This window comes from Aptenodytes forsteri, unplaced genomic scaffold (assembly GCF_000699145.1).
Source record: "Aptenodytes forsteri isolate BGI_AS27 unplaced genomic scaffold, ASM69914v1 Scaffold309, whole genome shotgun sequence".
Taxonomy (NCBI): domain Eukaryota; kingdom Metazoa; phylum Chordata; class Aves; order Sphenisciformes; family Spheniscidae; genus Aptenodytes; species Aptenodytes forsteri.
Window position 1 is genome coordinate 5,327,766 of NW_008795857.1, and position 16,702 is coordinate 5,344,467.

General features: G+C 36.0%; 1 protein-coding gene across 1 annotated transcript in view; it reads right to left on the reverse strand.

Moving 5' to 3' along the window:
- Window positions 1-16,702, reverse strand: part of BIRC6 (baculoviral IAP repeat containing 6) — a 175,142-nt gene that overhangs the window by 134,589 nt on the left and 23,851 nt on the right. The window contains exons 11-17 of the mRNA XM_019473244.1: window positions 15,763-15,912; window positions 10,742-10,967; window positions 6,362-6,522; window positions 3,349-3,480; window positions 1,996-2,127; window positions 1,541-1,719; window positions 821-951 (exon numbers count right to left, since the gene is read on the reverse strand). Of these exons, the coding sequence (XP_019328789.1) occupies window positions 821-951; window positions 1,541-1,719; window positions 1,996-2,127; window positions 3,349-3,480; window positions 6,362-6,522; window positions 10,742-10,967; window positions 15,763-15,912 (1,111 nt within the window). The remainder of the gene's footprint in view (window positions 1-820; window positions 952-1,540; window positions 1,720-1,995; window positions 2,128-3,348; window positions 3,481-6,361; window positions 6,523-10,741; window positions 10,968-15,762; window positions 15,913-16,702) is intronic.

A 16,702-nucleotide genomic window follows, 5' to 3' on the forward strand; every position in this document is an offset into this window, starting at 1 on the left:
TAAAATGTCCCTCCAGCTTTGTATCCTGTCTTAGGAGCGGTGAAAAAAAGATGCCTAGATGAGAGTAAAATTAGTACACAAGCATATATGATACTTTCCATGAACACATTCTCAATCTTCCTATTTCCTGCTCATAGAACTTCCTAGGTTACTGTATATTTAGTAAACTTCAGGGATTTTTTTTTTTCCCTATTAACTTGTCCAGTAACTTCTAAACCTAAACAAACTTCCATCATCTACAACACTCTTTGGCAACCATTTGCACACACCTCTTTGCAGCCTCTTTGACCTCTTTAAGCCCATTACAGCCAGTGCCATCATTGTGGGGTGGCAGTTGGTAATACAAATTAAATACTGTATTATTCATATTTGGGTCTGCAGTACCAATCCATAGAGACTTCAACGATTTTTTGGAGTAACAATTTGTTAGTTAAATTTGATTCTAAACTTTTTGACAAATAATATACTCTCTACTGTAAGAAACAAGACAACATGTGGAAATAGAAAGGAAAGATGCTTCCTTAAATTATTTGGACAGATTTTTTTTAATCTAATTTACCAAGAAAACTTATTTACATTTGCCTTTTCAAGTCAGGCAAATAATCACTCAACATACAATTTCATGCATGGTGTTATTCTACCACAACTTGCACAGCACAGTGCCCTCGAACTCACAATTTACAGGATTTTCCATATAAAATATGTTTATGAAATGACAACTTGAAACAGTGGTTTGACCTGAGCTATTTTGAGAACTAAGTATTTTATGAGAAGTGTAACTAAAGCTAATATTTTTTAGAATTATAAAACACCTACTAACCTTTCCTTTGAAATGGAAGTTTTTTTAAATCTTCGAATCGTTACAGAGACTTCTTGAAGTAAGTCACAGCCTCTCAGATTATCTGATTTTCTTGAAGAATTAGTGGCTTCAGTTTTGCTAGATGGCTTTTCCTGATTTTTTTAGGAAAAAAAATTCATAAATCATGTTATTTTTGACTGCTTCATTTGTATACCTTGTTCAGTGAAATGCATACAGTTCAGTAAAATCTCTCAGTTTGAGCATTGTACTAAAATAGACTACTTTTATTCACTAATTGATTTAACACAGAACATCAAATTTTACAATGTTCTGTAATTTATTATGTTCTAACCATTCTAATAATGTCCACAAGATGTACATCATATCACCCAATCTTACAACTACAACGATCAAGAGTAAAATACACACACACACTAAAATCTGCGTAAGAGGATGAGGTGGATCAGCTACTGAAAACACTCATGGAAACAGAATCTGTTTCAAAAACAAGTGCTCAGAATAGGAAAGTGGCAGAACAGACCTTTTCAACTAAATTTGCACAGAAGAAACAACTTAGAGATGTTGAACTCTGATTCTTGAAGGTGTTAACACAGTGTCAACTCTTAAAAAAGTAATTTTTAATGGATCTTAGTTCTCTTAACAGCTAGTTCATTTTCAGATTACATATATCATACCAGTTCTACAACTTCAACACAGATGTCTTTCTTGGCTATTCATTACCTTGCCTGCTGCAACTTTTGCCAACAATGAAGCAAGGGAATGGCCCTTGTTAGTCTGAGGTTTTAGAGATGGTATTCTAACAACTGGTCTAATGCCACCATTGCAGATTTCTTCTGTTCCTCTATCATTCACTGCTTTAACATGAATTAAAAATGAGCGGTACTTGCCACCAGCCATGCCTAAAAGTGGAAAACAAAAAGGAGGGGGGGAAGAATTTGCATCTTACTAGAGGGAGTTGTAAACACATTTCAACTTCACAGATACAGTGTACAAGCAGAGCTCAACTACATTAATTACAGTACTTTAGCATCAGTTTGAAAAGGTAACTCACTACTGTGTTATACAGCAGAATTTGTCAATGTGAAAATAAATACAAATCGAAGTCTGAGTACAGAAGTATGAGATGCACTTTAATCACGCATACTTCATGTGAATAGCATAATAAACTGGTTTACCTTTAACAAGCTTTGGACTTGTTAGTGTCAACATTCCAGCGTGTCCTGATAGATCAAGTCCAGTAGCCAGCCATACTGGACCACAAAGTATATCTTCCTTGTGCTCCTCCAGAAAAGGACACAATCTAAGACCTTAAAATACATGAGTAATATGGACCTGAATTACTCATAATTAAGTCACAAAATCTGATCATTTGCATGAGTTAAAAATACACTGTCAAGCTGATCACCAAATATATATAAACTCTACATAGAAAAACTAACAATTACTTGAGGTCCACTTCAAGCCATTTTTCAGTGAAATCAATAAAGGTAAATGACAGTTTTCAAAGCATTTTCAGTTATATTATATGGATAATATGTATATTGACTGGCTCAGAGCCACAAAATACACAACTGATAAAATGATGAACCAATATATTTTGATCCACAACTCTCACTTGGTCTTTTCTGAAGCAGGACAGAACAGTTTAAAAAACAAACTGATTTGTTTCTCCTGTGGTATATTAAAATTATCATTCACTTATCTTCTGCTCCTTTCTCAGCATGAAAAACCTCCTTCCAGCACTTCTTTTATCACCCCTTTGAACCCTCCCCCCATCCTTTATAACGCCTTTCTTGGAGTCATAGAATCACAGAATGGTTTGGGTTGGAAGGGACATTTAAAATCATGCTCTAGATAAGCCTGATCACATGAAAGGAGAGAAGGTGTAAAGTAAGACTGTTGAAAGGACCAAGAAAAAGAATCATAGTTCTGGAACTGATTCACTCCAACTATAAATTTTTAGTCTGTAGCTCTCCTCACTCGGATCCAATCTGATTGCCTTTTAGAGAGTCTCTAACAGATTTTGTGGAAGAGTACTGATTAACAAAAAAGGTTATAAAAACAAGCACAGCAAGCCTGATATAGCTGGAAATTAACATGACTAGTTATGAATTCTTTACCAGCTGTTTATTTTTCTTGGTTTACAGCAGCAGTCTCTACAAAAGCCAGGAATGCAAGGAAAAAAATCTATTAAAACTAGCTGAGGAAACCAAGTAAAATACTGCTGGAACAGAGTAAGAGTTTAAAGTTAGAAAGGTGCCATATCAATCTATTTCTAAATTCAAATAAACACTAATCTGCTTTTAAGCACCAAAACTCTCCAGTACTTTTTTTTGGTGTGTTTGTGTTAAACTTTCAACTCATACAGTAAACAGACCGGTAAGAGAGGCAACACAGAAAAGGGCTGAGAAAGCAGTCTATTTTAAATGGCTGAGAAATTTTTGCAAATAAATTCCAGTATATCATTAAAAAAAGAAAAAAGCAAGCTCGTATTTTAAACAAGGTATAACAAGATAAATGAAACTTACATTGTGGTTCCTCTACATCCATATACTGCATTTCTTCGTTGAATTCAACCAGTCCTGGTTTTCCATTTCTCTCCACTTCAATATTATGAGCTGGAGATAGAGGAAATGTGATCTGCCTATCTACTGCTGCTTCTGGAAATAAAAATATTAACAAGATTTCATAAGCATTGCTTAAGGTTCACAGAAAACAGAAGCATCAGTTTTCATAGCAATTTTATCAGCTTTCTGCCCAAAACACTATTTCTAATATAAGCATGTTTTTCATATTAGGACTGCAACTGAACTTGCAGCAAATAGTTAAAAAAATATTTCTTTGAATGACCTGTAAACAGCCCGTTTTACTTTAACACTGCCCAAATTCTTTTCTCCTAATAATCAACTGCAGATTACTCCTAAGTAATTAGATTCCAGTATTGAAAGCTTGATAATTTAAACTGAAAATAACTGTATTGCTCCTGCTGAACATCAGACGTTATTTTGATAAGACTTAAGTACAGCTCTTTTTTTAATTAAATGGTTCTCATGAATCATAGATGAAAAGGACATGCAAGCAAATGAACAAGAAGCAGTAAATTATATGCCAAATCAAAAACATTAGTTCCAAACCAGAAGAATTATGCCTCTGGCCTTCCCATTATTACACACTACACATTTAACTTGTTCCAGGGTTCCTGTCATACAAAAAACAACTGAATAAACTCTCCCCTACAGATCTTCCTTAGGTCTCATTATCTTAAAATTTCAGTTCCTTTCTCACCCTATGGAAGGAGAGAAGGGAAGGGGGGAGGGACGCAGGGTGGGGGGGAGTTAACTGAATTTCAGTCTGAAGATTTTATACCTTTTCAAGAGCCACCAAACAATCTTTAATATTACTTTTCCCTGGGATTAGGACATTTTGGTTAACATCCAGCACAGATATAAATTATCTAGGTTTGCCTTCCCTTATACTGAAATCATTAGCGTTCTATTACTTCACTCAGTAGTGTGTAGAAAAAACAGCAAATGTCATTAAGGTCCTTTTCCAAAACCCAAGAAATTGAAAAAGGGTAGGAAGCAACTTCAATGCAATAAGACTTGAGAGGATGTTGGTTAGTTGAGGCTCCCCAATCCTACTGAATCAAAAAGAAAAAAAGACCTTGCCAAGGTTGCCTCGCAGGCGCTCTCATATTCCCCAGCCCTTTCCAGACTGCCTGGGTATACCCTGGCCCTTGACTCCATGCGTTATTCTCCACCCTATCCATAACAGATAAAAGCAAATTCCACTACACTGCATGTAAGGAAGTGAAACGTCACTTTCTGGAAGAGCTCTGTCATGTCTTATTTTCAGTATGCTGTACTGTAAAGCATCCACAAAAAGCCCTGGCATTTTATTTCACAGCCAAATCAAATGTCTTCAGAGAATTACCAACTCATGGAACTGTTTGCTCAGCAATTTTTAAAACTGAAACATTAAGCAAAAGTTTAGCATTTATTCTACTGTTTTGTTTCACAGGTGAAGGTTTTCAGATTAATTCTGACATCCAGATCTGCAAATGGACTGAATTCTAAAATTCATGCTGAAAACAAAGCAGGTTCTGTTCAGAAGAGCAACATGGACCAGCTGTCCTATTTTTTGATTTGATAGAACAGAATTCTGCTACATGTTAAAATTAAGGGTTTCCTTCAAGAATTAAACAAAGGAAGAATCTGCAAGAACATGTGTTGACTGCTGTTCTGCAGTCACAGCTAGCACTTCTGCTAAAACTGTTAAACCATCTTGTATCTTAAAAGAATAAACTTTTCTCCAAGAATATTACTATGCTAGAGTATTTTATTCTTGGATAACCACCAGTTTATAGGATTTCTTTAAGGAGCATCTCCAGCACGCTTTTTTTCTTGGTAAGTACTGGGGGATGCTACAGAGTGAGAAGTTATATGAAAGCGTGTCAGTGATCTTTGGTATGCCTGTATTCCTTTTTAAAATTTACAACTCTGTTACCCTTGTTTAACTGGGGTGTTCTTACTTAGCATTTAAAAAATATAAAAAAAAAAGAGCTTTTTAAATCATCCTTGTTGTTCTCCCAAACACATTTTATATCCAGCAGCCAATTTAATAACATTCAACAGCAAGATTTCTTTGAAATACCAAGTTTCTAGAAGTTTTTCAAAAAGAGGTGTCCACATAAAGATAACCAATTAATGCCTCAATAAAAGGAAGTGCTGCATGTAATACCTTCCATCCCTAGCAGACAGGGCAGCAGGACATGCAATGAACACTCTCACCACAAGAAAATCCCAATGGAGGCACAAATTCTTCCACATCAAAGAAGTGACTTTTCAATTTATGCTACCCCCTCAGAGGTTCCCTGAGAGCTAGCAAGATGCAGAGTCCAGCTAGGAGTCTTCCCAAGGCAAGAGCATTCATAACTTTGGTCTACCCTGTCAAAGCTGCAAGGAACAAAAAGTGAAATCATACTGCAGCTTTCACGTATCTTAGTTAATGAGCCAGATGATGAGAGCATTCCCAAGGAAGCCAGGTTTTATCTACTGACATCAAAAAAAGCCTTGCTATTTTCTCTTATGCATCCAAGAGGCACTGGCAAATAATTTCCTTCTGTGACTTGGAATAATTTATTATAATTTTTTTAAACGTATCAAGAACTTGAAAGAGCACCATTTGTTTCATCAGTCAATCTCGAGGATGATATACAATTGGCAACATAGGTTTTTTTAATGACTCTAGGCTTAAAGCAGTACAGAATAATAATTCAGTTCAACCTTTTTGAGCTACGCTCAAATTTGTACAAAATTCAGGATTTTGAAACTGTTTACCCAGTTTGTTTCCCCAATTTACATTCAAACATGGTAAATGAAAACAGACCATGATGCTGAGAAATAGAATAACGTGTAAATAAAATAAGTTAAACCAAAATATTTACACAATTTCAAGCAATTCTTCTAATATACATCACAGAGAATAATGAGTTTGAGAAAAGAAGTAATATTCTGAAAAATATCTTAAGTTCTTTCTTACCATTGACTTTCCCTAAGCCTGGAGCTTTATTTTTCAGTAAAGTCACTTGAATCTGGGGAATGTTTGTGATGTTTGAATTCAAAACAAATTTAAAGTCCACGTGTCCAACCATACAGGCTTTTGGTAGAACCAGTTCAAAGACATGCTCATCCCAGCTGTTGCTGTCAGGAAAAAAGACGACAATGACCCAGTGTTAAGAGAGAATTCAGATCAAGCAGGCAGCATTACCCAGTGCACTCCCCATCTATGCACACTTTCTTTAACAAGAAGAAAAACTTATTTTGCATTAGTTGACATCCACATGAATTTCTGAAGTAAAAGTCTTTCAAGCTGCAGTTAACCACATTCATTTTGTGAAGAACACATTAAAAGCCAATTGATGAGAAGGCGAATCAATGTTCGCATAAAAGTAGCAGTGAAAAGATTCCGTATTACCTTCATTACAGTACTGTTTCCATATTACTATAAATTCCAGTTACTCATTTCTAAAAAAAAAGGAAGGGGGGGGGGAATCACTAAAAAAGAACCTATCAATCAGTGAAGTGTATGAAAGCATGACTACCTTGCAATCTCTTAAGTTGGCCTTCTCCATTGGTAAGTGTTAAACAATTTCACTTTCCAGTGGTACAGCAGCCACGTCCAGGTGACGCAAAATACTAGTTTCAAATTTTTTTAAAAATACATTTGATAATTTATACAGGATGAGAAGTGCTTCTTACCAGGTGCACAGTCAGAAACCTGCGCTGTGCAAAATGCATGCAGCTTTCTTTTAATGAGTCATATTTTCCTTTTGAAGCCAACTTTGGCTTACACTGAAAGTGTAAACTTGAGATAATAACTACCCCTCAATGATCAGTTCCATAGTTTGATACACTAAGGTTTGCAAAAAATAGTTCAAACCAAAGAGCAATTCAAATAAAACTAATCATGCGTCATCATATTTGTACACATTTTTAAAGTAACTGCACTTCCTGATCTTCTCAATTTATCAGTAAATAATTTTTTTAAATGTAGTAACTTTGATAGCCTGTGATTATTTAATTGTATAACTGAGAACACTAAGAAACTGAGTATGCTGCTATAAATATCATAGATGTTTTTCTAACATCTAAATTACAAAAAGGTTATTTAAATCAAATAATATGCTACACATTGAGTATTGTGCAGAAAATTTTAAAACAGATTAAGGATTGGTACAAATATATTTAATTCTTTGCATTTTTTTACAGTAATATCCCTGAAGGCCGTATCTCCCTCAGGCAAGTATAATACACTTATAACGGATTCCAGGTACACATCATGAAATGGCATGCCAGCTTTCCAGAACAAGCAATGTAGAAAAGCAGTGATTTTGGGAGGAAAGATGGACAGAAGCGAAAGAAAGACAGAAGAGAGCTTGTGGTTATGATTTAAGAAGCAATAGTGAAGAATTTTCAGCTAACTGTACAAATAACTTAGGCAAATAAAATATAATGGAAATTTATCCTACAACTCCAGGGGAAAAAAACATCTGTTAGCAAATGTAACACTGGAAACTTAGAATCACTCACGCCTTTCCTCTGGCTTGGAGAATACGTAGCCCAGTGCAAAACAGGGAGAGGTTTGGGTTTTTTTTTTTTATGTCCGAGTATTCCTATAGGTGTCATGCAAAGCATGGACTGAGTGAGACATTCAAAGGAGCATGTCTTCTGAAAGACTAAATAATATTCTGCTCATCCAGTTTAAGTTAAGATCTGGTACAAAACCAGAAATGAATAATAAACCAGTTTGTCTGCAGTACTCTTTTGTAGTCTGTATGTTGCATACGATGCATACTGCCATACCGAATTACAACTGTTATTTGTCTACTCCAGAAACCTATTTTTGACAGAATTCAGCAGCAGATGCCCCAAAGGAAATTTTAAGTATCTCTCAATAGGCATGTATGAAATAATGATCCTCCATGAAGGTCTCACATTACATCCAACAGTGAAGAGATGATCTTCTACCTGTGGCAATGAATTTCACAATCTAATTCTGTGATTAATTTTCTCTGGTAATCTAATGCAAGTTCTTTTAGCAACTTTCCTCACTTTTGAAACCCGTCTGAATCTATAGCATCTTTTTAAAGACTACACAATCAAGACTGTGTTCTAAATGCAAATATACCATCATTCTCACAACTACAAAATATTTTCCAACACACTTCATTCTTTTTCTAGAACACCTCATCAATGTTTGATCTTCCACTACAACTGAACTTTGAGCTGCAGACCCATTTCCAGAGTTTAAACACTGGAAAGCACTTTCACATATTTTCAAATGTCTGCAAAAGATGAAGACATAAAATATTTTGTATATGAATTTGAGAAAAAGCCAGGAAACTCAGATGTCATTGTTTTAATCAAAGCACATTAGCAATTCATGCACTTTCTTTAAAAGGATTAACCCAATTTAACATTTCAGTTAAATTACCACTGAAGGGGAAATACTGATATTTAGATAATTCATAAGGTAAACCAGACTCTGCTTTTTCTGTTTTCTTTGTTACACAGCCTTTTTAAAATAACAAAGTAGGATTGAAAAAAGCACGCTTGTAATATAATGCCATTCCCTAGAATACCTTTACAGGATTATCTCCTATCTATTTGAGAAACAAAAGAATTACCATATCAAATTGCATTACTCATCCATCTAACCCTGTAATCCCACATCTTGATAGGAATCAGTATACGACACTCAAAGAGGAGATAAAAGGAACCTCATTAAGGATGACCAAAATAATCCAGAAATCAAAAAGTTTTTTCCCTGATAACTTTTAATTAAGAGCTAACATTGCTCTCAGTCTTAAGACTGTATATTTTACCCTATGAACAAAGGGACTGCAATTTAATCATTTTCATCATGAGTCATTTAGCAGCTGTCAAAGATTTCCAGTACTAAACCAAAACTTTTAACTTTACTTCTTTACGTTCCTGTTTTACTTTGCAGCAGGCATAATGCTTTTCCTCTAATGAAACAATATTCATAAGCTAATGTTCCAGCTATCACCTTCCAATTAACAGCTATTACCTTCACTGTTGGCTTCCTTGTATCTTCACATTGGTAGCTTTTTACCTTTCAGCTGTTGCTGAACGCACTCAATAGTCCATAATTTTAACTGGAAGTTACTTTGCAAGGAACCACCTCCTTTCCACTTGTTACGTACAGAGTATTTTACTTACACAAAGCAAAACCACAAGATAAATAAAGGTTTTAAAGCCTATAACGCACTGCAAGTTTTTAACCATAGTTTATGAACATTTAATTAAAGCAAGTTCAGCTCATTTTAGGTGTCAGCCCTGGAAACACCTGCAACTACCACCTTCCAGACCTGTTTTCCCACCTGGAATGCTTCATTATCACATGCTAGCTTTCACTTATTTATACAACAAGCTTTTTTCCCCCCACATGTGATCTCTAGCTCCCCCTAGCATCCTTTGGCTATTTCATTGTTTCCACTGTATAGGCATTTAGATTCTACACTACTATGCAAATCTTATACAACAGTGGGACAGATGTGTGACAGCCTGACCCAAAAGATCTTGTAGTGCCTTATTATGCATGTCCCTTAATAAAACACACAGCACAACTTATATCTATATTTTGCTTCTCCAAGCATTTTTCCAGAAAAACTATGCAAATCTACTTCAGGTAGGTTTTAAGCAGCTCTTCAAGGAGACTACAACACTGCTGTTCTAGTCTTTACGATCCCAGAGGAATTCCAAGTTCTTACGCCACGTGTAAAAAACTGAGAAGTACTACACATACCATGTCAGTGCAGCTCATTTCAATGAAAGTACTGCCTAAATTTTAGCACAACTAGGGCTCTATACTGGCTTAAACGTCTTGCGTATAAAGATTTAACTTGACATGAACAGGCATAAATCCAGATTCTATCTTCACATTTTAAAATACGTTACAACATGATTTCGTTTAAGACAACTAATTAGTCATACTGGCACCTGCAGTTTGCATTTTCCAATTAAAAAATGTACTAAGAATGTGTGTACGCATAAGAAGGGTGAATCAGACTTCTATAGAAACAATCAAGAATATCTGTAATTCTGGCAAATGAGCTTGTCTGTATAATGAAATGGCAACATTTGACAAACAAGAATACACACATTCAAAACTTGACTTTTCAATTTGTTTCAAGGTCCACTAAAACAACTCTGGCAATCTCACAAAGACCTGTAATGCAAACTACCAAATAGAGATTATTATCTTTGAAAGTACACGTTCTTAAACTTGCACACTACTTCAAAACAATTAAATTAAATTAAATTTGTGATTATACCAGCTATACGAACTAGTTAAGCAATACACACATTATTCTTTTTGCACCGTTACCCTACCTACCTGTCTGTCTGTAGCTTCCAAGTTCGAGTATGCTGAGCTGCATCCCCATGGTGCTGCTGGTGCAAATGCTGAGGATGCCGCCTTTGCTGCTGCTCTTGCTGGACTTCTACCCAACAGGGAGGCACAGTGGCTGAAAACCGTGGCGTCAAGGTCTCAAAACGGGTCAGTTCCACCAGGGATGTCAGTGTTTCAAGGGAAAATGGCTGGTCCACCAAAAGATCAACTCCTGAATAATTACAGAACATACATTAATTACTACACAGATTTTTTTTTTTTACCCCAGAACATCCTATAAACAGTTTGAAATATATCCAAACTGCTATAGGTAAAATTAACTACATGTTATATGACATTTCTAAAAAACCAAAACCCAAAAAAACCCCACAAACAAAAAACCCCAAACAGACAAAAAAGAACCACAAAACAACCAACCCACCCACACCCACCCCCCCCCCACCACCCACCAAACAACTCTAGTCTTGAAGCCAGTATCCTTTGAAGACACCTCATTTGGAATAAATTTTCTAAGTACTGAGAGCTTAGAGCATGCTCTCTGGGATTCAACCAGAAGCATCAGGAAAAAGTAATTAGCCAGCTATACTTTGATGATGTAAAGCTGATTAAAACTTTTTTTTTTTAATACCTCTATTGACTCAGATTAAAAAAAAAAATGAAAGTTTTATATTTTATGAAAACAGACATATGGAATTACTATGCAATTGTAACATTTTTATCACTGTTTAAAACATTACTTTGGCACCTGCTTATCAATATAGACTTGTTTTATGATGGATTACTAGAATGTTTTGGAAGGCTCCCAATTTAGCTTAAAAGAGGGGTAAGGGAAAAAAACAAACATGCTTTATATAATGCACTTAAAAGACACTGGGCCTAGACAAGTATTTTGTCTTCTTGTCTTCATAGTCAAGTCTTGTCCTTAGGAAACAAGGATATTAATTGAAGAAGTACTGAAAATTAAAACATCCCAGGGAGACAAACACCTAAAGGAACATTACAAAGGAGCTCTAAAAATAATCAGATTTCCTCAAACAACAACAACAAAAAAATTGAAAACTTGAGCGAAAATAAGATATGTACAATGTTAATTTTCTTACGTTTCAAGCATTTTCTCTTAAAAATGCATTTTGGAGAAAATCTTTTACTTGTAAAGAAATGATGGTTTTCAAAAGGAGAAAGTTTGCTACCTGACTACTACTGTCACCACCCAGGGGGAAGAAAAAAAAAAATTAAATGCACCAACGAAAATACCACCCCCCCAGTGAAGTCTGAACCTAGATGCTATCTAGCAAAACAAGCCAGGTTGAAACCAGAATAATAACTAGATTACATCCTCCAGCTTGAGAGCAGAAAGGCACATGCAATTCTTCCCCAAAAGTGGAGAAGCTCAAGATCAGATACCCAGCGTGAGGCAAAAAGTTCACTCTCATTGCAACAACTACGATTTCTACTTTTCAATCTAGGAGGCAGGAAAATGCTGAAGAGATTAGAAATTAAAAATGCTTTAGAAATTTTATTTCAATAATACAGCAAACACCTTCATTTTTTTTACTGGGAAATGTGAACCTCATTAGCTAGATGACACTGCAATGAGAAGTGAGATCATAGCTCAAACTGTGCAACAATTCTACCTTTGAGTAGACTGGATTTTCTCCTGCTTCATTCTCCCTCCCCCTCCAACAGAGACAATTACAAATTCAGAGTATTCAGAGCAACCACATGTAATGGGGTATCAACCCCTAAAACTGAAAAATGAAGAACTTATACTTGACAGCACTGGAAAGTTATTTGGCTTCTTTTGTTACATCGTAATAGTGAGTTACAACAAGCTGAAGTTCTAATAGCAAACTTGAAAAAAGGTTTCAAACTTGTCAGGAAAATTGATTTTTTTTTTTTTCAATTCGCTTCTAAAATAAGCATTATTTTAGATCACTTCACCATAAAAAACCCTCCGCTCCTTAAAAGGAAGTAATAATTTGAACCTAATCTAAGATTTACGGCTTGGTAAGGTTAATGTATTTCCTTCTAAAACAATACAATTTAAAATGTATCCAAGTTTGAAATGCAGGCTAGAAAATAAAATTTAAGAAATGCATTCCAGAATGCCAACAACAGAGAAAAACACACAAATAAAACCCACAATATATATGAACAAAAGCTTGTGCTTGTTGCTGTGGTTTCTATCTTGATTACAGCATCTTTTAGCTACAGTTTCAGAGAACACCAAAGTGATCTCATAAAAACACCCTGCTGCTGCCTGCCATCAGCTGTGAACAAGATATATAGATCAAGACTCTATGCTCAGTCAGATACGCCTAGGAGTTCATTTCCCCAAACAGAAATCTTTCTGTTGAGCTATGTCTCTGTCTGAAAAACATGCTAAGACAAAAGTGGAAGAAATCGTTTTTTCTGCTGATGATTTTCACTGATGTTTTAAATGTTGGGGGCAGTGTCTGATCATGATCCATACACATGCTGACAGCTTCATTACTTAGAAAATGTTTGCACTGTCCTAACAATCACTCACACATTATATGCCAAGAATCCAGTATTACTGACTTTAGTATCCTTAACCCGGATAGTTCAGACTGAGAGCTCTGCAACAACCATTTGGTTTCAGCTCTTCCCCCCAGCACCCTCATTTCAGCACTGGCTTCCTATGACTATTAAGCTTCTCTCACAGCTTTTAGTGGCTTAGTTTGATGCCACTGCAAAACAGTACTCAATTTATCTGATCATTACTGTGTATCCAGCTACTCTTTGGAAACCATTACACACCAATATCAAGCAATACTAGACTCTCTGAATTATATGACTACTTAAAGGAGGACCTGCAGCTTGTGGACAATCTAAAGATATAGCTACTTCGAAGTCTATACATAAGGAAATCCCTTTCTTGTTCCAATAAGCCATAGTCAAGCCTATAATGAAGGCTGGATGGGGAGTAGAACAAGGGGGGGAAAAAAAAAATTGCCCATTATGGTACTGGCAGAATTTAAACAGTAATGATCATCAATTTGATTCATCAGGTTAGTCAAATTTACCATTTGACTGGAAGTCACTTAAATCTGCTGATAAGCTACTATACAGGAAATGCATCTATTGAAGAGCATCTATGTCCTGGATATTCATACTCTCTTTATTGCTTTATTTGCCATTAGCAAAAGAAGAAAGGTGCAGAAGAAAGCCACAGACTTCTTTCCCTCACATATGTACAATGGTTTATTACCTAGTGGTTTTCAAACTTTAGGAATGGCTCCTTTGGTGAAAAAGAGGAGGAGCAGGAGGAATTCAGTCCTCAAAGCAGAGAGGACAACAGCAACTGCTGTATTGCTGCTTACAGATAATCTTATGACAATAAGCATCTTTTCCTTCCCTCTTTTGATTGCCTCTTGTGGAGTAAAATCAGGGGTCATACAAACACAGCACAACACAACTTAAAGTGTTACAAGGCTGGCAGCGAGCAGGGTTTTGGGGAGGAAGACAGCAAGTAGCCTGTCACAACAAAGACACCACGATCCGAAATGGTCCCTGTACTACCAGTCAGTCCTCGCCCAGCTTTTTTTGTCCTCTGCAGCTGCACACAAAGACACCTCCCATCACACAAACTCACACACAAAATTAACATCACTTCTCTGAAATAGTCATAGCTACATGAATGGTTTATTTCCATTGTATCATTGCTTTATCTTCATGCTTTATATTATTTAAACTTGTATTTTATATTCGAGGTCATCTATTCCCAGTATATCCGTATTTCTGTCCCAACAGACATGACCAAAACACCTCCAAACTCCAACCTAACTAAAATAATTATGCTTTGTGTCTCTATCTTCAATAATTGCAGGTTAAAACAAAATGAAAAACACCATAGTTTTACAGCTCTCTCAAACAATTCCTTTTAAAACTCAAAGCAAGACTATATATATACACACACACATACACACACACACATATATACACACACACACTTTAAAAACCTCAGCATGACTCAAATCTTCCTCAGGCTTAACCAGCAAAATTAGATTTGTTGTTAAGTTTTAGTAGCAAGTTATCTACACTAATGCATCTTTGATGAGGGCTGAGAAAAGATCGAGAGGCCCACACAGGAGCTCCCATAACCTGCATACTCACTGTTCTGCCTTACAAGCAGGAGGAGCCCCACACATTTTTCCCCTTCTACCTGACTACAAAAGGAACAACTCTCTCACCCAACTCCTTATTTTACCTAAGTGGGCCAGGATACTACAAAAGGCAGCAGACTGGTGGCAGGACTGGTATGAGAGAACTGCAGTAAAGACAAGACCTAAATATCACGATTAGGGTAAAAACAGATTTTGGACAATTAGAAACAATTACTTCTTGCTGTCCAAGGGCAGACAACCTTTCCAGGAAGAAAACTAGTAGGTAAATGACAGCAGAATTTGAGCATAGCTCAACCCAGACAAACTGCTAAACACAAAAATCCAAGAGTTCACCTCATAAGCCTAATTTATCAACAGCAACTGCACTGCTTGAAGTATAGAGAGCATCAGTTTCACTGTATGCAACAATACCTGTTGAATACGTTTTGTACAGCTATTAAGTAGAGCTCTACAGCTTCTGCATGAAACTTTAAGGCAATTTTACATAATGAACAGATGATTTTAATTCCAAATAAAGAGCTCAAGCCTATTTAAACTATGAGGGAAGTTCAGTCCTTGCACAATTACCTGTTTTTCCCTGTCTGCCACACTTAAAATAACATGTAGGGATTGGAAAAACAATCAGTTATACAAAAGTTGTTGTTTTGTTTTTTTTTTTTTTAAATCAGGAACTGCTAAAGTGTTATGCTTGTACATTAACCAGTGATAGCTATACAGTAACTACAGAACTCCAGCTTCGGGCAGCAAAAAAGTATAAAGCAGCATGCTATTAAATAATTCAGAATCATCTTAATATGTACCTTTCAAAAATTACAAAAGCATTTTTACTTACGATACATTTAAACATGTGCAATTTACCTGTAATGCCTGGACTAGAAGGGTTAGATAAGGGTTTGGTGCCTTCTGATGACTGTTCTACACTTTTGGAAAGGGATCCATCTACAAGTATATCAGCTTCATCTATGTCATCGCAGGTCCCTCCAATCTGAAGGAAATGAAGTTCTCCACCTAAAATCATCACAGACAACAAAAGAAGTAAGTTTAGACAGGCATACAGCTTAACTCAACCCACAAGACAGGCTTGCAGTTGAAGTGCTACACAATTATGACAGTAATTATGCAGGACCTGAAACCAGTAAGATTATACAGGAATACTCATTTTGCTTTACTACTACAAATTTTTTCAGGGTAAATGCAAAACAGAACCACAAAAATACTGACTCCAGGTGTGAATGGCATCAAAGGAAAAAAAATATATTAGGGGGGAGGGGAGTTAAAAGGTAATTAACTAAGGAAACCTCAATGGAAACCCAAAATCATAATGATTATGACACTTTCCATAATCCAAATCATGCTTTAAACAGAAAGTATTCCATCATGTCAACCGAAGGCCTACACTACCTCATTTGTACAGGTTGCATAAATTTCCTTTTAAAGTTCAATATTTGAGAATCGAAAAATCACTTCCCTGCTGAACTCTCCTAACTAAGGGGCTCTTCACATTATTTCATCAAACCTGGAATTACAACACGGATCAGGTCAAGAGCCAAAACAGCAAGTCCAAAATTTTCAATGAACACAATGTTTTGATGGAAGCTTGAAATCATTCAAGGAAGGTGCCCATTATTCACCACTACAGATATACATAGATGAATTGTGTCATTTACAGAGAAGTCACCAAGAAGGAATGCTCAATTTTATGTAAGGTAGGGTTGGGGGAGGGGAAGTGCTGTTAACAGTTTCAGAAGTTACAAAAATCCTCATCAGTAGGATTTAAATAGAGAGGAAAATCCTAGGG